This window comes from Wolffia australiana, chromosome 18 (genome assembly GCF_029677425.1).
Source record: "Wolffia australiana isolate 7733 chromosome 18, ASM2967742v1".
In the NCBI taxonomy this organism is placed as follows: Eukaryota; Viridiplantae; Streptophyta; class Magnoliopsida; order Alismatales; family Araceae; genus Wolffia; species Wolffia australiana.
The window spans coordinates 11,160,893-11,182,616 of NC_135852.1; the positions used below are offsets into that span (position 1 = coordinate 11,160,893).

Here is a 21,724-nt window from a genome sequence, read left to right on the forward strand (position 1 = left end):
CAAAATGTAGTCGTCCATTCACGAGGTGTCCTTGGTGTTTCAAATCAGCGGATCACTTATACAACCGTGACATGAATCAACTTGATTGACGTTTAGGTATAATACCATTCATGGATTCGTACAAATCAATTCAGTGAACTCTTTCTCCAAAGAGCGCCCACTATCTGTCATTAGTGTCGCCACACTAATAGCCATAGGATCATCTATCATTATCGTATAAGTAGGATCAACTAGTGCTATTCTATCCAGATAATTTGATGTTTGTCTCGGCTATCCATCGAATAGGAATATTTAGAATACATGTTTAAAGACTAATGATCATTGTATTATGATCTCGTCATAATATATTATGTCATTACACGTATTCATGGACTTTATTATAAACATCACACTGGAATAATAATGAATATAATATTTTATTCAATGAACTTAAACAAAACATGGGGGGTGTGATTTGGCTTGACCGCCACTTATTATCCATCATATTCATTGTCTTTATTATCATTATTACTTCTCCCTAACTATAACTCAGAAATTCAATTTACCTCAAAAGGCAAGTCCCTTTGCAGAAAACCTTGCTCCAACTATATATCTGAGTGTGTTTTCTAAATTTTAATAAATTTTTTAATACATAAAGATTCAGAAGGCATTCAGGAGAGGATGTTGTGGATATAAATGAACCATCCTCATTGACTAGACAAAGGAATATCATCAAATAATATAATAAATATAAACAATTGTTTGAATTGTTTTCCACTAGTCGCCTAGTATTATACTAACATTTGTTTGATGAAATGTAAAGCATTAATTATGGGTTTGGTCATCCGAAAAATGAAACAAGATACTTTTATGAACTATAGATAATTTTCCAATCAATTATGGTTGATGGGATATGTAATCTAGTCGATGCCATTGTGTAAGTATAATTGATTGCCAAATTTAGATTTTAATCAAGACTCTTAGTAATATATATTTTAGCTCATAAAATATTCATCAAAATTTTAACAATACTTTGAGAAGTATTGTTCCAAAATTATTTTTGGCATATGATGAAATTGTGTTTGAAATGTGATAAAATGGATTAAAAAAGATATTATAACACATTCCCCTTGATTACTTTTTTCAAAACATTCATAGCAATTTTATGAAATATCATCACCTTATGACATCATACACCACCAAAACTTGAATGCATGCATATAAAATTCAACACTTTGATTGATCTACTTTATGATATTCAATACCTCTAATTATTTATCATTTATACACATAATTTGGCATGTGCTTTTTTAATCAATTATTCATGATATCGATTGAATGCAGTCCACTAGGTTTTTCTTGCTAAATGGAGATGAAAAAATAAAAAAAATATTAATATTTCATGTGTCCAAATACTACTCAGAGTTTTATCGGTACAAGAATAAATGATAAATATTATTCAAGCTATAAAACTCAACTAACTTGCACAACTCATTCTTTATCAAGCACATGGAAACTAAGATAAATAAAATAAATAAACACATTTATTCCATAAAGAAGACTAATGAATATTTTAAGTCAAAGCTATAGTGATGCCTAGTCACAGAAAAATTAGATTGAAGAATTCAATATTGCATGAATGTATTTGATCAAGAAATTCTGACCTCAAATATCTTTTTCAAATAAATATAATAAATATGTAAGTATGGATAATATTATAGCGATGCATTTATAAATAGAAATTATTTTAGTAAGTAAAAATAGTCTTTTTAAAAATACAATCTGCATGTATGGATAACAAATTTAGGATTTCTAAATATTTTTTTTAATTATATTGAAGAAGCATGTCAATGTAGTTTCATAGAGATTTATATCAATATTACTAGTTTATATTAAGTAGAATAAATTATTATGAATGAGTAATAATAATATATGTTAGACTTTGGGCTACTGATTAGTAAAAGTTTTTTTTAAAGAAATAAGGGTGTGATAAATTAATGTATATATGTATATAAATATAGATAGAAATAGTTTATTCATAATCTTTGTAAATAAAAATTCAAATTTTAATTTATGTGGCAAAGGAGTAACCTAAGAGAAGGGTGAATGGGTCCTTTCAAACAAAGTTAACTACAAGCTAGGCACTTAATGGATATAGGATATTTGTATATATAATGGTGAAGAGGGTAGGGTGGAATGAGTAATTTTTAGACATCTTGGGCTAGTTTTTAATGGTGTCTTGGCAATATCCAGCACAGAGTTTGGAAAAAGATTTACACAAGTTTGTGTGAGGCTCCACAAGACAAACCACTTGGAAATTGGGTGCTCTTATAAGGATATCAAGAAAATGAAAAACTCATTGCATAATTGATCGGTTAGATCCCTAAAGTCTTCTTCTAGTGATCAGAATTATACCTCCTCTAGTCTAACCTTCAGGCATCCTATGGTTGGCCCTTTAAGCATGCTGTTGTTGGATCACAAACGCCTTCATGTCCTTGGCTCCCAAAGCCTTTTATGAGTTCCTTAGCATCTATATGAGAAATAAATATAAGGCTTAAATGATAGTCATTTAATTCATTTAAATGTACATCAAATATGCAAAAAGGTTAATAAATATTCAATAGATATTTCAAAAAGTCAATAATAGATAGATATTTGGGAATAATATTTTTTAGATATTTTAAAGGATTTTTCTAATGTCGTACTATAAAAAATAACAGGTTGAGTCAGGACATATTTTTATGAACTCTTTGATATTAAATTCATGAGTATATAAATTTTAAAAGAAATAAAATGTATTTATTTATGTTTTTGCACTTATATTAAATTTCATTTGAAGTAATGAAATTTTTTTGGGTAGTACCACTACAATATGAATTGGTTTATTTGATTCATCGAATGGTGACCGACACGTGATTTGTGCAATGATTGATGCACCCAAACATTGTGAAAAGGTGTCATTATGGCATAACCAATTAAATTTTCATAATGGTGATTCATTGACTTTCTTTGCCATCATTTTTTAATTTGCAAGGATGATGTGGATGAATGAAAAAAAGACATATCAAATCAACGAGAAATTTATGTGAAACTCAAGAAACAGAGCAGTAAACTATTCTTTAACTTTTGAAACTTTAAGGGCTGTCACACATGGCAAACATGTGGAACACGACAATCGGAGAAATGGAAATGTACACTAATGTGGAGTGTGAAAAAAGCATCACCACGTCATACGTATTAAACGACACAATCATTTAATCATTTTTTTCTTTATTTCTCATAGGACAGGTTGCGGCCTGTCATTTGAGGGAATCAAAAGACTTGCAGACATGGCACTTGGTGATGTGACGCCACGTCTCAAATATATTATTAGTTAATAGTTTATATTTCTATCATTTTGCATGTAGCAAAACATATGCCAGCATCGAGCTATTAATCGAGAATGATGCATTAAAATATTGTAAAATCATTAAAAAAATATTTGTGATCTATTTACACCTTCCCTCTTATTCATTTTTTCTCAGCTTTATTAGTTAGTTATTATCACCACCTTATATCATCATTTTCAACACCACTATCTCCTATCCGATTAAATGATTGTGTAGCAGCCCATAATGATGCATCATTTGCAGACACGGGTGCTATGAACAAAAGGTAAACATTTTTTTTCGATTATCACTTGTGCAGGAGTTATTATTTGAGCTACTTATTTCCTACATAGATTCCAAACAAATTGAAAGACACTGAAGGATTTTATAAGTTATAATCTTGAAAACAAGTGATTTAATTGCAGACCCCATTAGTTCATCCTATTAGATTAGCATCTACACCCTTGGATACCACTATTTTAGGCATGCTCAGGGATCATACGAGGTCTAGTCTCCATGTGGACGACCAGGTTGAACATAATGAAAAAGTCAAATGTTTAACATTTCGTAGTTACATATATTTTCTAATTTGTGTTTGAATAATTTGCAAAAAAATCATTATCCTTGGTCATTTATGAGTCCACCTACCCCACATACTGCTTGTGTACAAGGATCTAGGATGAACTATTTTTATAAGGTTGTAAAAGATTGAAAGGAAAATTATTATCCTTCGAGAAACTGTAACTGTAGAAAATAAATAAATTCATTCCCTCTAGGTCATAAAAATCTCAGTGCATTTATGTGTATATTTATCTGTGCGTGCGTGTCTTTCCAGTGGAGTCAAAATATGAATGTCTGTAATTAATTCATTATCTTTAAGTTGGAAAGACACATCTATAGATTATTTTTATTATGCACCGTCTTATTTATTCATGAATATTTCATTTTTGTTTGAAAACGGGAGCGTATGGTGACTCTTTGTGTGGCCAGATGAATGATAGAATGCGTGCACCCTCCAATAAGATGTAGATGATGAATGTTTTTGTGGTTCAATATTTATTAAGGTGAAAAGTTATATTTCAATATAAGTTAATGTCCAAATGGGATTTATGATTGCATGAAAATTTTAAATCAACAAATTGAAATTGATAGATCTTGTGATACCTAATTTTAATCGGACAGGGCCATTCAGCAAAATGAGCCCATACATTAAGTCAAAGTTTGTCATGCAACAATCTTGGGAAATAAAAATGTACACACAGGGATCGTACATGACCCCATATATTAAGGTTTGCCTATCCTGATGCCAATACCAGGTGTTGTCGAGGGCAGGAATGATATCCAGTTTAACTAATATCTGATGGAGCGTCAAACATTGGATAATGTAATTGTAGCATGTGGGATCTTATTTAGTCATCTGGATGAATGTTTGATATTTAAATGTTGATCTGGGCCTCACCAATTTGGTGGATTGGATCATCCCTTAATTGACAATGTTGATCAGTCCACTGGGCCCAAATAGCACATGGATCAGGCTGATCTATATTCGAATTGGATCTGATTGATTTGGAACTACGTTGATGGGTGATCTAATTAATTATTTGATTGATCTGATCGAATCTTCAAACTCTACCCTTGGCGGCTTAACATCCCATCCCCTCTCTCAAGCATAATAAGTTAATGAAGAACCATATCCCATGAATCCGCCATCTTAACTGGGCCTCTTGGCCCATCCCCGTTTGACAATTGACTTGGTAAGTTGCTTAGCCACTAACAGCATATGCCCCTTAATGTTTTCTTTGCATTTATTTTTCTTCAAGGATACTTATCAATCCGTTTTCAATTTTGTTATCAATAGTTTGTTAAGAAAAAGGCAACCCACTTACCTACCTAAATGCATGCACTGGTCCCGTTCCGTACGATTACTTGGGAACAAATTTAGCCAATGAGTCCCAACACAACTGAACCTAAATTAAAGTATTAATTGATGTGAACCGGTTGTCTCGTCTCTAAGACCTTGAAGTATCTCTTTGTTCATCGGCCAGTCTCTTGAAGTGATACAAGTAGTCATTTTCCTCTCTTATGTAGTACCATTTTATTATATAGAGAGGGAATTGTCAGCACCTTTTTATTATGTATCAGTTCCAAAGCTTCCCATCTTAAATCTCGTAAGAACATATAGCGCTTAAATACCGCATTTTGGATAGTTAAACGGTCGAGAGAGTTATATGAAAAGATACTCCCGAAAGTTGATGCAATAAAACGGTATCATGAAAAACCATGCCGTTGACTGCACTTCTTTCATCTTGAAAAGCCGTAATAAACTATTGAATTGCACGTATGATGATATGACATAGTTTGAAAACTTAATAAGCAAATAGCCATCACACTCGCTAAAATGCAAACAAAAGTAGCAAGAAAAACTGACTGGGGGGTGAAGAAGAGGGGTGACGCTCACCTGCGAGTGGTTTTACCTATGGACCGCTTTCCAGAGAAGAGATGCTTGGGCTTCAAGTTGGGGATAACTCTGTCAGCCTCTCCCCGGCGGGCCGCCTTGTTCCGCACCTTCACCGCCTTCTTCGAAAGCTTCACGGCCTTCACCTTCTGTGCTGAATCCCTGAAGCCCTCTCCTGGAATGACTTCACCCGGCGGCCGAGACCTCGACCTTGACCTGGACACCGACCTGAGTCGGAGCTTCTTGTTTGGCTGGTCTACATCCATGTCCGCCACCTTGTCGCCGTCCCTGGACAGAGACCTCTCTCTCTTCCTACCAACTCTGGACTTGCTTCGAGCTCTGTTCATGGCAGCTGAAGGGTCCAGCCCAAGGTTAGACAGCGTCCTCCCCATCCTATTGGAAGTGAAAGATCTGTCCTTGTCAAACTTCCTAGGCACGGTCGGGCGGCTCTCCGCCGTGCTCTTTTTGATCCGGTGCGCCTGAATCAGAATTGCCTTCTTCTTCTTGATCTCTGCCAGCGCATCCCGCTCCTCCGGCGACAAGTCCCTGGCATCTTCATCCATCTCTAATGCTTCGTCCTCGGCCTCGTTCTCGAGGCGTAGCCCCTCTTCTCTCTCCAGCTCCTCCAGCCTCTCCAAGATATCCTGATCGACAAAGTCATACACGTTGTGCCCGTCCAAGATCTCCGGCATTACATCCTCCTTCCAGTCCTCATCGGCCAGAAGGTAGTGCTTTCTCAGGCTGGCAGAGTAGACACCGGCGCCGCCGTTCTCTTCTTCGAGATCTCTCTCCAGCTTCCTCTTCTCCTTCTGCAGCTGCTGCCGCGCCTCCTCCTTGGCTCGGGCATCAAGCACGACCTGGGGAATGCACGCGGGCCGCTCCTTACCGTCCCGGGGCTTGGGAATTGCCACATGAAACCTGTTCAAACAGTCATTGATCTTCTTCGATTTCATCTTCATCTCCACTCTCTGGTTCAAGAGCCTCTCGCAGGCAGAGTTTTTCACTGCTATCACCCCATCCTCAGTCAAAGTGCTCATGCTAAGAAGAACCTCCTGGGCCCCGGCCTCGCCGCCCTCCACCATTAACGTCTTCGCGGCCTCGGCCTTCATTTCCATCACCAACTTCATGTCCTCTTCCGAGAGAGCCTCCAATGGGTGCAGATCAATCTTGTTGCAGACAATGATCAGAGGCTTGTTCATGAACAGAGACTTGATGCTGTGGAAGAGCGCCGCCTGCTGGGCCACCGTGTACCCGCAGGACCCAGAGACGTCGAGGAAGAAGAGGACAGCAGCACGGAGATGCGCCAGCGCCGTGATACTGCACATCTCAATGATGTTTCTGTCTTCGAATGGCCGGTCGAGGATCCCTGGCGTGTCAATCACCTGGTACCTCAGGTACTTGTAGTCGGTGTGGCCGACGAAGAGCGACTTGGTGGTGAAAGCATAGGGCTGAACGTCGACGTCGGCCCGGGTGATCTTGTTGATGAAGGAGCTCTTGCCCACGTTAGGATACCCACAGATGAGGATGGTACGGGTGTTCGGATCGATAGACGGCAGCCGAGCCATGTGTTGCCGGACCTGCTCGAGGTAAGCAAGGCTGGGCCCAATTCGCTTGACAATGGTGCACATTCGACCGAGGGCGGCGACCTTCAAGGTCTTGCAGCGGTATAGAGAGTCCCCGAACTTGAGCAGCTTAATGTAGTCCTTGGACACCTTGCTGATGAGGTTTCTGGCCGTGTTGATCTGGCCCAGAGCGAGTTTGTAGTGGTCCTTGTTGTACAGGACGTGGAGGAGGTCGCCGTAGAAAGGATGAATGTCGTCCAAGCGGGGAAAATCGTCGATGATGGTGGAGAGCTTCTCGTGGAAGTTCTGCTGCGTGTACTTGACTTTCCTCATGTAAAATTGGCGGAGCCGGGCAATGGCGTAACCCTTGTGCACTACAGTCGGAGTCTGACGTTGGGTGCGGGAGAGAATGATGTCGATGAAGTCTTTGCCCGTCGGCACCACCGTCATCTTCTTGAAATTGTACTGCACCATCTCGCTGACTGTCTGAAGATGAAAACGAACTTGAGTGAGTCGCCCATCTATCAAGCATGGCGCTAGATGAATCTAATACAACTACATATGAGTTCAATGGCTAAGAAATCATGATAAATGGAGTCGGATGAGAGGAATCCAGCGCAAATTAAGATAAACACTAACATTAAAGCTCAGAAAGGGAAGGTGAGAACAAATACATTATCTTCTTGGATACCCAATAAGAGGAGTCCCAGGGTGCGAAAAATTGTCTAATTAATAGAAATACAATAAAAGAACAATCAACCGCCAGCATCTAAAGAGACCCGGAATTCATGCCGAAGGATAAGATCTGAGAAAGACATCAGATACCATGGAGACGTAAAGAGTTTCACAAAAACAACGCCAATCGGACAGGATGAAAAGAAAGTGACACGAAGATGAAGGCGGAGACGGAGAGACGGTGATTAAACAGAGATGGGGAGAGAAGGGTAACCTAGAAGAAGGCCGACGAGGCGATCTGCGCGGAGCGAGCGACGAGCAGTGTCGACTGCGGCTTCTGATGTCCCCTTGTCGGGGAAGGCGAAAAACCCTAACGCAGTGGCCGAAGAGGGATGATAATTGGCTATAATTGTAAGTTCTGAAATATCTATTAAATGAAGAAAAATAATGTCCCCCGTTTATAGAAACTCTGCAGCGAAATATTCAATTATTATCTGCACTTAAATGGATAGTCATGATTTAAATTAAACCAAAATATTCTAAAACTTTGAAATCCTCAAAATATAGTAGAACTTTGGGGGGATGCTAGAATAGTAACTCAACTCAGAGGAGAGAAATCGGAGGCATGAAGTACGTTTGCAGGGAGAATGGCCAAGTTTGATCATTAAGTGATTATTATTGGTATAATTATTCCACGCCTTAGAGACTTTAGATCCAACACCAAATTTAACGCTATTTTTAGTTTAATATCGTTTAATATTATTTTTGTTTCATCTAAAACATTTTTAGTTTTCATTTCACCACGTATTCTAAACATATAGTTTTTGTTCAACAGAGACGGTGAATTCAAATCCCAAATATGACTAAATCTATGAATTTTATACTCATTTGATATTATTTTAATAATGTGTTTAATTATGTGGTTTATGTAGCATTTCAGCTAAAAAAAATATATGACAAATGATTTTACTATCTAAATAACCATCATTCCCATGCTAATAATTGTCTGAATCTCATTTATTCAGCTACCTTGCTACCACTTCTTATTTTTTAAAAATCAAGTGATAAATAAGGGGCTGACATATTATTTTATCGCAAAATAAATAAACAATATAGCATGGAGGGCCCTGATGAGTGTTATATTAAATTAACAAGGGAAAAAACAGCATTATAGAAGAGTTGTATCCAATCTCAAATAAGAACCCCATGACAAAGTGTCATTTTTAAGAACATAATTTTATTTCCAAACCTAACCATTTATATATTTTCCTATAAACAATGGTGCAAGAACAAGACAACAAAGACCACCCCAATTCCCTTGACTTCTCATGGTTCAAATACACATATCTCACAACATGTCCTGACCACACCAAACCCCAAATACCAAATCCCTTAAAATATCTTTGAGTTCAAACATGTATATCACTCTAAAATTTGCGGAACCAAGGGCCCAAAAGTCTCATCTAGCCTCTTAATTCGTTTGGCCCCCAAACCATGAGTATATCTTACACTTTGCTGTTTGGGTGAATCTAACATGTTTTTATTTCAATTCTTAGAAGTTAAGAACATATTTAAGTCGCAAACTGATAACTTATAACTAATATTCACCATGATTTCTTTAAAAATTCTCAACATGGATTACTATCTAAAGGTTAAGCTTATATTCAAAGATTGTCCTGTTATGAAGATCTAATTCTTCTTTCCGGTGATGTATTAGAAAGATGTCAAATTTCATTTTTGCTTAGAGGATTATAAATGATTCTGGATTTAATTAAACTGAATGAGACATAGGACATGAACTCCATAGAAAAAAAGGTTTACTTAAATTATGGCACGGTATCTTCTGATTTCACATATGACATTTTTGCCTTTTCGATTCCTGACCATTCTATTCCTTTTTCCCTTCAATTTTGTGAGATGTTAGTGATCCAATTAATTATAGTTCATAATTTTATTTTATTTTTAGTTTTATTACAGTTTCAAATAACTATATAATGATTTGGAATCTGTTCATCAAAATAGACAATAATAAAATCAACAAAATGCTTCAACGTAAGTCAGTGGATGTGATAGAATAAACAAAAGAGTTATTAAATGTATACAGTCGGGGGTGGCACATAATGCCACGTATCACTCATACCGGATCATATCATATTGATTCATTCTCTCAGTGGATGGAGATATATTCTGTTACACCAATAAATATGGATTGAACTTTCAAAAACTCAGAGAAAATATGCAATTAAATCAATAATTTTTCACACATCTTGCAAAACATAGAGATGTTTTGCATTTTATTTGGCATTCAAAATAATACAAATAAGATTTTAGGATTCAAACCTTCAAATAGTAAGATCAATTATACATTGCCTTGTGGATTGGCAATGAGCCAGATCATTTGACAAAAACAAAAGGTAGCATATGGACTGCTCATTCATTCTCGAGGATATTTCAAAAGGGATCTTTCACGAGGGGGATTCATATTTGGGTGTGACTTTAGGCATGATGAAACAAATAATACTTGAAGTTAAATTGACACATTACATACAGTATTTTTTCACTAATATTTGGAAATGTGTGCAGAAAATTTGTTATTTTGTTGACAATTTTTAAATTCATGCTTTGAAGGCTACCCAATAAGCAAGCTCATTAAGATCAACCCAAGGGGCTAGCTCATTAAGGGTGATGTAGGACGTCGTTGGTGATGTCGTCCTCTGGGTACGGAGACGATGCTCGGATACCGATGTGATGCCGGACCTCGACTGGTCGGGTATCAATCTGCGGAGATGCGACTACGTGATGCAAAGACTCCTAGGTGGATGTATGTGCAGGCCCTGACTTGTGGGGTTCGCCAAGCTCTGGGCTCCGGGGCGGGTGACCGATGATGGTAACGGTGACCTCCTGACCCGCATCGGAGTGACAACGGTGTCTACGGCACCAAACATACTGAGTTCGCGGGTGCTCTCATGTAACGGACGGGCTCGGCCCGTACCTAGGGAAAATGCTCGGTAGGTTCTCTTGTGTCTGTTTATCCTTGCACCTATTCTAACCCCATCGCGGTGGAGTGCAATCGAAAGATATATGACAAAAGATAATTTAACTAGCGGGCAAAGGGAGCGAGATACCTCTGTGGTGACGTCGGCCCGGAGTCGTGGTACTTGTTGATGCAGGAACTGGTGGGCAGAGTCGGTGGAGCTGTGTCAGAGACGGGCACGGCGTTGCTCGACTGGCAGCGTTGTCGCGGCTCAGGAGTCGTGATGTGGGAGCATAGGAGGAAGAACAGCGAGTCGCGGGACGCGGTGACGACTGCACGTCGGTGGTACGACGACGGCGCGAGCAGCGGTGCGGACGGTGCGGGCGACGGCGAGGGTAACGCGGACGGCGGTGCTATGTTGCAGCGTTAGCAGCACGACAGAGCTACGCAGCGGCGCGGAGGCGCGGCGGTGCTACATGGGTGGCGAGGCAGCGCAGGGCGGCGGCGCGGCCAACAGCGCGGGGTGGCGGTGCGGGCGGTAGTGCGGCAGTGGCGGCGGCAGCGGCGGCGGTGGTGCAGGCGACGGTGGCGGCCGTGGTGGCACGGGCGGCGGGGGCAGCGCAGGTGGCGGGGTGGTGGCGGCGGCACGGGCAGCGGCGGTGGCGTGGCAGCGGCGAGCACCCTCCCCTCTCCGTTCTCTCTTCCTCTTCTCCATCCTCTCTTCACTTCTTCTCTCTCTTCTTCTTCCCGATCGGGATTCTTTCCAAAAAAATAACTTGACTTGAGTTTTAGGGCACCCATCCATCCCTTATATAGGGATGGTAATGGGCCCCTTAAAAAGGATCCAACAAGGGGGGCCCAATAAACATGGGGGCCCCCTTAAAACCCAAAAAAAAATACTAAATTTAAAAACAAAGGTGCAAAAAGGCCCGTGCGAGTGGATATGGCCCAAAAATTACGAGTGATGAAGTGCCTTCGCCTTCCTCTTGGCATGCTGATCTGGTGGGGCCCAAAAATTACGAGTGATGAAGAGCATTACATGTGTCATGAGAAAAGAATAATTCACAAATACAAAAAATCCAACAAATTTTATCAATTTTAAAATTTGATAACTTTGTGTGCTAAAAATGGGTGGGCTCTGCAGAAAATCATAATTTTTATTTTTGGTATTCATTTTTTGGTGCTTTGAGATACAGTAGATACATAGAAAGCACTGTCCCTGCCTTTGAGTCATCACCAAACGCACAGAACCTGGCCTCTTTCTATTCCTATTATGCAAACTTAATAAAAGGCCTTCCTTGCATCAAAGATTTTCTTGTGTCTTATATTCAGAGTTGGAGGGTAGTTGGGATCTTTTTGAGTCATCATTTTTCCCTTGAACCATCACTACGATATGTTGGGTCTGGGGGCTGTGATTAAGGTGTAACTTAAATTATTATTGCAGCAAAAAAGACTTATAATAAATCATAGCGACACTTTAAACTTGATAATCAAATCACACGTGCATATTGGATTCACAATTTCTTAGCTCCTCAAGCGAGACATGTTGAGTTGTTCATGTGTCCAGCCTATAGATGTAACATCTCAATTTCAACGTTAAATCTCCTTTATCTCCATGAGCTCGAATATAATATACCATTTTTCTTTCATGGTTCTCATCATATTAAAAGGGCACTAAGGGGAGAAGGGAGAGGAAGGATGGGCACTGAAGAATTCTAATCAAGATAAATTTCATTCAGGCTTTCTCCTATTTATTCTCCACTAGAGTTTTTCATAAAACCTAAAATTGGAGTATATCTTACCATGCCCAAAAAACTATTTTTCATCTGACCTCTAGGCCCACGTCTCACACGGTCAAATCCAGACCTAAGAACAATGCTTGGATCAAACCCATGTCAGCCTCAAGAACAATGCTTTGGGTAGAAAATTTGAGCTGCCTTGCTTGTGTAGTGGAAGCCTCTTGGGATAGCTTTAGGTTGCTTGGAGGTTAAGGAGAGAAGGTAGGGCCAGGGCCCATACATGAAGTTGGACATTGTTTTATAAGGAACACAATTACATCGGAGGTTGTAGCCTTTGCATGGGAGAAGATCAGGGATGATACCGAAGTAATGAGACGAGGCGCAACTCAAGCTGTTGGGTAGTGGCGCTCCTGTGCCATGAGGCCCACCGACCAATGCACGTGACTATGGGCATTACCGCTATGAGCGTGCCCCTAGGCTGGGCACCATGTGTCCCATGAGTCATGCCTCCCGGTGCACCCACCGCTCCATCTCAGCCTTGATGTTCCACATGCCACAAGCATCGGTGCTGACCCACCCAAGCCTTGGCGCCTACACACTACAGCACCAACCACAATAACACCCGACACTCCGCAGCCGTCTTGGTGCTCTCTGCACCAATGCCGTAGTCTCCTAATAGAATGTCTCCCGCCCTGAACACCGCACACACAGCGTGCACAACCTATGTGGATCACGCATGCGGTGCTTAGTCCCCAAGCTCACATGCCCACGTAGTCTCTACGTGTAGTGTTCGCGCTTTTGCTCCTCAGCCTGCACAACCTGCATGCGCGCTGCGCACATCACCCCGTGCACATGCGTCCTCATCAGCATGCACATGGGGCCTACCCTGCACCGTTACGCTTGCGAACTGACGAGCACGAGAAGCTAGCATCCATTGGCTTTAAAGATAAGGGTCGGGCATCACCACCCGCAATGAGTGCGATGCCCACACTTACAAACTCAATCTCCTATTCTAAGTCTAAATATATGAACATGTCCTCAATAGTTAGCACACATGCCTCTGTGCAGGAATGCTGCCTATTTTGAGGCCTTACAACTGTTCTAATGGGCATTTAGGTCCCCTAGAAAATATAAAAGAACAGGATACTGTGAGATCAAGTAGTGAGTGATAATTCCATAAATCCATTAAAAAAAGTTTTGAAAACACAAATAACAAACATAAAACTAATTCAAACCCCCCTAGTTACAATCAACACTAACTCGGATGATCCAATGTTGATGATCTAGTCCCCTTTGTGGAGTTCTTGCTATATTTGAGGTAAGACTAATTTGCATCCCACGATTAGGAAGTTTTAAGCCATATTCAAACCATAATTGTCGACCTACAATACATCTTTGGTATCCTAGGTATTAGGATCACTTAAATGACTATGACTTGAATCATCCTAATTGATAGTTAAGTCTAAAACCATTTAGGGATTCGTACAAATAAATTCAGCACCTTCCATCTGTCCTTAAGTATTAATAATAATGGCCACAATATCAATCAAAATAATCACATAAGTAAGATTATATATTGCTATTATTTATTGATATTTTGATGTCCATCTCGATAGTCCTTTCAATAAAAATAATTATAATACATGTTTAAAGACTAGTGATCAGTGTATTGTGATCTCATAATATTTGACTCAGTAATTACATAAATTAAAGGACTTCACTAGCAATGTATTATGATCTAACATAAATTTATATGAATGAGGTTGAACATGACTTAGAAGTGCAACTGATTCGAATGATACATGAAATATATCAGACCAATCACTGAGATTTTTCAATGATTATCTACATTAATCATTGTCAAAATGATTCATTAGTATGTCAAAAATTGGAATGCCATAATGGGATGATCACGAGTTACCATGGCCTTAGATTAATCATGTAAGGCCATGGTAAAAAGTAATTGGAAAAAAGGACATTCGGAGAGGCAGATTGAGGAATATTTGGTAAACCATCAATCATTTTCTATGGATTTGAAGAATCTGAAGACTTTGATTGATGCATAAATCATTATTGTGAAGCACCTAAATTGGAGTCAAATCTTTGGCAAATTAAAAGACTATGATAACATGTTGGTGATATGATACATGGATTGATGTGGAGAGAGAAAATTCTAATGGGTCAGAATGATCCAAATTTAAAAGGATCCATAAGGTGGAATTTTTTTTTGGGTTGCTTCATTTCTTTATCCTCTATTCAACCATCAAATTTTATTTATTAATAGACTCCTCTACATTGGCTGTCTGAGTAAAACAAAGTGATTTTGTGATCCATCATCTTCCTGGTGCAGATCATTAATTGAAGTTTGAAGGAAAAATATAAGCGGAAGGGATGTCATGTTGTCTCAAATTACCTTTATCTTAGTGAAATATAAATATACACTGTGAGGTTCTTGCACTTATGTTTCCATGTTCTTCTGAACACCCATCCATCCATATCTGTCCATCCACATACATCCTTCCACCTTAACCACTCCACATCATTCAATTTAAATCCATCCATCCATGTCTACCCCATGTCATTCCATACTGGATTTGTAAACCCATATATATATATATATATGTTGTCCTCCATTGTCACCTTCTCATCGCACATATTTATTATCTTACGTAGGATATACTCTCATCCCATAATCACCATTTTACATGAAAATAATTTCTTAACATATGTTCCCTATGGCGACAATCGTTGCTAATCACTTTATAATTATATTCTTTAAGAAAATTTACCAATGACACATTTATTATCTTTTATAATATATATTCTCATCCTCTAATAACCATTTTAAAAGACAATAATTTCCTTACATCCTTTCTCATCATAAAGAATATGATTAGCAAGTGATAAGCAAATTTGAGTTCCTTAACTAAATTACAAACGAAATGTTAACACACCAAATTTGAGCTCATCATGTGTAGAGAAGATTTCACAGACAATGGCACGAGTAGATGACTACCATGTTGAATAGGGGAAAGTGGAGGTAGGAATGTCATTGGCATTAAAATTTTGACTGTAGTGCCCAAGGAAGAGGTAGGAATGTCATTTCTCTCCATTATATACTGTACAGTGGCACAGTATATAATGGAAGAGTGGAATGTCATGGAACATTACATGATAGAATGGAATAGAATGATAAATATGCAGAGAAGAAGAGCCAGATATAGCATGCCGGTGGGAATAAAAAGGAACTATAAGAGCAGCGTGATCATGGAAAGATCAGTTTTTGTTTTGATAGCATGTGAAACAGAGTGTAATTAAAGGCCCAAATGGGCATAAGGATGTGTGTGGAGAGCATGAAAGATATTGCAGTGTGGTGAGAGGGTCTTCTCCCTGAGGAGTGAAATGGCATGAGGGGATGCCAAATGGGAAGGCAGATGTATGAGGGAAGATGCACTGATATGTACTGAGGTGAATAGAAATACCATATTACATGTTCTTACGTAAGAGATGAGAGGAGGTGAAGAGTCTACGTTGAACGTGAAGAGGCAGAAGTTAGGAGTTATGAGGGGTTACATAAGGGAGAACATGTGGATACATGGGATAGATCAGTGTACTAAGCCCACTAGCCCAAAGACCCTATTAGGCCTTCTCAGAAAAGAAAGCCTTTTCATTTAGTACTAGTGGCAACCTTTTTAGCAGAAAAGAAAATTCAATAAAATTCATCCCTTTATTTATGACTCTTTAAATTTTAGTAATATATTGCCACACTTAATTTTTTTTGTACCTGATCCATGGAAAATTAATATTAAGGAATGAATAAATTACCTCTTTAATTGTGATCATTTTGAGTGTAATTTAGCTCAGGTCTGACCATAACCTAGATATGTTGGGCCTCCATTAGCTAATTATTTTATTGCGGATATTAACAAATAAAAACTATATTATACTATTTAAATTATTTGAATAATATGACATGAACTGGTATTTAATCAATAAATTACTCCTTTGAGAGCTTTACTGGCAACAGAGGAGAAATTCAAATTTAGATAAATAATTATCCTGTACAAGAAGCTTGTCAAATTAATGAGGCAACTTAACTCTTGTCATAGCCAACGATTGTTGGTGGGGATCAAACCATCCTCGTGAGTGCTAACAATACATCTAAATTAAAAATCAATAATACATCATTCACAATGGGAGATGCTTTTTGATATTCTTGTATAAATTTTCTTAGTTGCTTTGTGGACATTTGGTCAAGGTAAACGAACTAGCATAGAGGTGGAACTCGTTGGGTATGTGTAATATTTCAGCAAGAATGCTTGTAATGGATGCTGTGCGATCTCTGAGTTGAAGGGCATGCATTACAAGATAAATCATGAGTTTCAAGTGATTATCTCATGTGCGGTGTTTTTTAGGGCCTGTAAAACATTGAGTGAAAGGTACTTTCCCTTCTGAATGTTTAGGGTGATGTGTTTCATAAATATAATCTGTTTCCCATCTATTTCCTTCGTCAGAAGCGTTGACATCTCCTTTGTAAAATTTCCTATTTGAATTATTGGTCTTTATTAGAAAATAAATACACGGTAACATCTAATGAACATCTAAAGAATCTCCTTTTTATTCAATTTCCTTTTGTGAAATTTCCAAATCAACATTTCTGAGAAAATAATACTCGAAAAAATTACATCCAACTCATCACAACCCTTTATTTCATTCATTCTAAAAACACTACAACAAAGTATATCCAAATACTGCAATCTTAGACTCTCATCATTTATGCAGATTCTTGAAACTGTAGCTTCGTGAGATTTTGTGAAATAATATTGAAAATATGATAATTAAGTATAAAAAAATCAAATAATACTTCTAACAACTTGAATAGTAGACAAAATAAAGATTGCAGAAAGCTTTAAGATATCAAGTTTCCATGTACCAAACATACGAAGTTTAAAAGAGATCCCAGCGTCATGAGGTCCCCTATCAGACGCCTTTGGGGAATGTACTTTAATGCGGTGAAGGATACTGTTGTTCGATTCCTAATATATAATGATTCGATGATTCAAGTCTGCAGATTAGCGTTTTAACTCGTTTAATCATAAGATTAGCCATTTCTACTCATCCAATAAACGAGATGGCTTTCTTGTTTGCACAGCTACTGTTTCATTCCAAACGCATGATGATACACGAGTAAAATTTGGCATTTCAACTCATCTAATCCATAAGGTTCGATGATATTTACGTAGCTCATTATTTAGCCCTCCAGGGATTTGAAAGGTTTCTTCAGGAAGTTAATTTGCGTCTTCCAGGCCGGCAGCGAACTTAGGGTGGGCGACTCTCGTTATTGCCTATTGGCGATTTGAAGGTTAGTCACAGTTTGTGAGAGCTCCCACCACTCGGAGGTTTACAAGAGATACAGATGATCCAGGCGTGGATAAACAATAAAAAAAGCATATCATACCGTATTATCTTGACCATAATGGGACGTTCTCATTTATGGATGTTGCCAGTCAATATGTGAGTAAGAAAGTAGTTCTTTCTAATTGAGCGTACCTCATACAGTGACCTTCAAAAGGTAGACATGATTACAGCTCCTCAAGAAGACGCACAGATGTTTGGCCTGACAAGCAGCAAAAAAACAAAAAAGATATTTGATTCATTCATTCATACCGATTGGGAGTAGATCATGAATCTCGCAGGCCGGTTCCGGAGGTGCATAGCCAAAGGATTAGAGCCCAAAGTTCTTGGGGAATATGTTCCACGCGTGGGTCTTGGGCTTCCCCAGCTTATCAATTTCCTGCTTAATGCTCACGCATTCTTTCTCAAGTTCAGAGAGCCGCAGCCTCATTTCACCGTCGTCGGCCACACTCTGCCCTCCTTCCTCCCCCTCAGAGACATCCGTAAGAGAGGGCCTGTCGTCGTTCTTCCCCCCAATCGCCGCCGGAAGCCTCCCCTGCTGCGCAGCATGAGAATTCTCCAGACTATCCGACACGAAGAACCATCCCGCGATAGAAGTGCGCAGACGAAGCTGCTCAAAGAAGAGCACTTGAACGATCACCCGCAACGGCAGCCTCTCATTCTGCGCCGCGTGTGCGCACGCCTCCAAGGAGAGCTTCTGGGTGTTCATCAGCCGGCAGAGCTTCTCCCTCTCAGAATCAGTCAGCCAGGGATGCGCCTGCACGCCCAACCCTAATCCTGTTCAAAACAAGGGTATAACCGAGGAGAAGAGCATTAATTAACGCAACTAACCTCAAAGTATATGTCGATGGCGCGGTAGAGGCCGTCGTCCAAGGGCCTGGCGTAGTCCGGAACAGCGCTGGCCAAAGACTGGAACTTGGGGGGTTTAAGGTTGGCGTCGGGAGCGACTTCGGCGAGGTAAGCGTCCATCAGCTTGGCGACGGAGGTCAAGGCGGCCAACGACGGGGAATTTGAGATGACGTGACCGTCGTCGAAAATGCCCGGGGAAGACGACGCCAGAGCGGTCTGTTCTACGAACAAGAAGTGGTCGAGCATCCTCTGAACGCAGTCTACGTCGTAGAGGGTCTCCGCAGAGCTCCCCATGCAGGGTATCAGAATATCCTCCAGACCCGCTTCCTCCAACTGGGCTCCCGCCTTCTTCTCCAGAGTCTCTCTGCACGCAGCGCTCGCCTGCAGTATCATGGCGGTACGCAGCAGGCAGAGAAGAAACTTAGCCGGCGCAACGCTCTTCTTCTCGGGCAGCAAGCTCACAATCTCCTCCAGGAGAGAGCGCTGGTCGAGCTCCGTTAGAGAGGTCGGCTTCGCGCTGTCGACTACGGTTGAGTGTCTGGTCATGCCCGGGAGATGACGCTTGGCGTAGAAGATGAGCGCACCCGCGATGCCCTCTGGCTTCATCCCCTTCGCCTCGAGAGCCGAGAGTAATCTTTTGTAGAAGGGTAAGTTGAGGAAGGAGACGTCTTCGTGCCACCATCCTTCTTTCAAGCAGCGAGTTTTGTGGGTCTCCGCTTCTATGCCGTTCCAAAGGGCTGTGCTTCGCGAAGTCTTTGTCTGCTTGAAAATGGTCTGGTCTGCGCAGGCTTTGATTGCCAACGAGTTGATGCAACGGGTCACGATTCCGAGTTCTTCCGCTTGCGGGAGAACGTCCTCGCAGGTTTCTAGGGCTTGGATTGAATCTTTCCAGTTGCTGAATACTTCTTTGAGGAAGTTTTCTGTTTGGTCGATGAGGTTGGCTTCCCCGTAGTCTTCGGTCATGATTAGGTGTTCTGCTGCGCATCTTATGGAGACCGCGTTGGAGGCGTTTAGTTCTATTCGGACGCCGTAGCAGAACTTGAAGATGAGCTCGAAGGCCTTTGCGCCACCGGGGATGTCATGGAGATGCAACATGCAAGGGGCTCCCTCTTCGGCATGAAACTCCGCGATCATTTTTTCCATCAGCCCGCTCCTCGATAGCAGTGGAAACTAAAAGATAATTCGAAGAAACCAAGGTCAGAAGAATCGGTCACTTGCTCAAGTTGTAAGAGTTTTGGTGAACGACATGTCGCGTCCGCCTCGTTTCAATCAGATAAACCCTTAAGCACCAGATTGCACAGAAGATTGTGGTTGTAACAGGGAAAAGAAAGTAGGAAACCGGGATCCTTCAAGTTGGGTAGCCTTGTTCTTTCAATTGTCAGCATTGAAGATAAAACCTCTGAAATAAGCTTTGGAGGCGAGTAATGAAAGGAAGAAATCATTCGAATGGTAACAATTCAAAACACTCGTGAAAAATAAACGAAGAGGGTTTAGAGAAAAGCAAAAGAAAGTTGAGAGTTATGCTACTTGATTGTCAATCTTGATTAGTTTCACGGTGTCCATTATTTTTCCAAACGGAAGAAGCATCTTTCGTTCACGAAAAACACCCAGTTTTTCAGATCAATTGACGTTCTCGTACTTCATCTCGAGATTTTGAAAAACGAGTATTGACATCAACGCGATATAATTCACCAGAAATCGATTACAGTGGGCTTACATAATATTCCCGCACAACACGAAAGCATGAAACAGGAATTCAAAAACTATTGCAAAGGAAAACAGCGCATTACACCCGTAGTCCAAGAAAGAATATATACCTTATGGAGATGGAAATAAAAATCTCCAACTTCGACGATTATATCGCTCGGGAGCCCGCTTGGACAAACCCTGGGCAGTAAAAAAAATCAGTCAATTTAAACTCAAACCATTCAGAACCTTCCGAAAAGCCGAGGAAAGAGGGGTTAAAGTGTTTTAAACCATGATAACAAACGGACAGATAACTCTCGTAGACAATTCTAGAAGAAAAAAAAAAGAAATCAAATCCTCTCCCGGGGTCATCCCAGAAAGAACTCACCATTTCTGTCCCTGGAGTTGGAACGAGTCCGGTTTGGATCCCAGTCTCACAGACACCATCTCTGCTGAACCCTCGCCAATGCCCCTCAATACCGCGGTGAAATGCGCCAAACGATGAACAGCAGCTCCAACATCCGCGGCGCTCCACGGATGTCAACGAAGATCTCTTCGCAGAGAAGCAGAGCAGAACAGGAAGGCGGAAAAACGCCGACAATGGTAGAAATGAGACGCATTACACATACGTAGGCCAAATCGGAGCCCCGAAAGAGCGAGGAAGATGACAACTGGCAACGTTTCCGAATTCTCTCCCATTCAATGAGCAAATCTCGGCCTTTCGTGGCTCTCTCCCGCTGCCCGCTTCTTCATGGATCCGTAATCTCTGCACCAACGCCTGCCTCTCCATCTCCATCTTCACATCTCTCTCTCTTGATTATATATATAGTCCAGCCGGGAGGCCGTTAAAATTGCAAACTATCCACTCAACATATTTAATTGTACAAATACCTTTTAACGCTCACGGAATCGAACGGACCTCCGGTTCAGTCATCTCCCCCGTTTACCGTTCCGTTCCGTCACCGTAATGGAGGACTGGACAGCTTGTAGTTTTTTTTAATATTATTTTGGAGAGAGATATT

The 21,724-nt window shown here is 40.3% G+C and overlaps 2 protein-coding genes across 2 annotated transcripts; both read right to left on the minus strand.

The window, feature by feature from the left end:
- Positions 1 to 5,643: 5,643 nt before the first annotated feature.
- On the minus strand, positions 5,644 to 8,453 carry LOC144714775 (Nucleolar GTP-binding protein). Its single transcript, XM_078589549.1, has 2 exons — positions 8,314 to 8,453; positions 5,644 to 7,850 (listed from the first exon to the last, which is right to left on the minus strand). The coding sequence occupies exon 2, from the start codon at positions 7,836 to 7,838 to the stop codon at positions 5,802 to 5,804; it is 2,037 nt and encodes a 678-aa protein (XP_078445675.1). The 5' UTR covers positions 7,839 to 7,850; positions 8,314 to 8,453; the 3' UTR covers positions 5,644 to 5,801.
- A 9,727-nt stretch (positions 8,454 to 18,180) lies between these two features.
- Positions 18,181 to 21,538, minus strand: LOC144715259 (Phototropic-responsive NPH3 family protein). The gene is made up of 4 exons (XM_078590193.1): positions 21,091 to 21,538; positions 20,834 to 20,903; positions 18,999 to 20,186; positions 18,181 to 18,924 (listed from the first exon to the last, which is right to left on the minus strand). Exons 1-4 carry the CDS (start codon positions 21,147 to 21,149, stop codon positions 18,478 to 18,480), a joined length of 1,764 nt encoding a protein of 587 aa, XP_078446319.1. The 5' UTR covers positions 21,150 to 21,538; the 3' UTR covers positions 18,181 to 18,477.
- Positions 21,539 to 21,724: the final 186 nt, after the last annotated feature.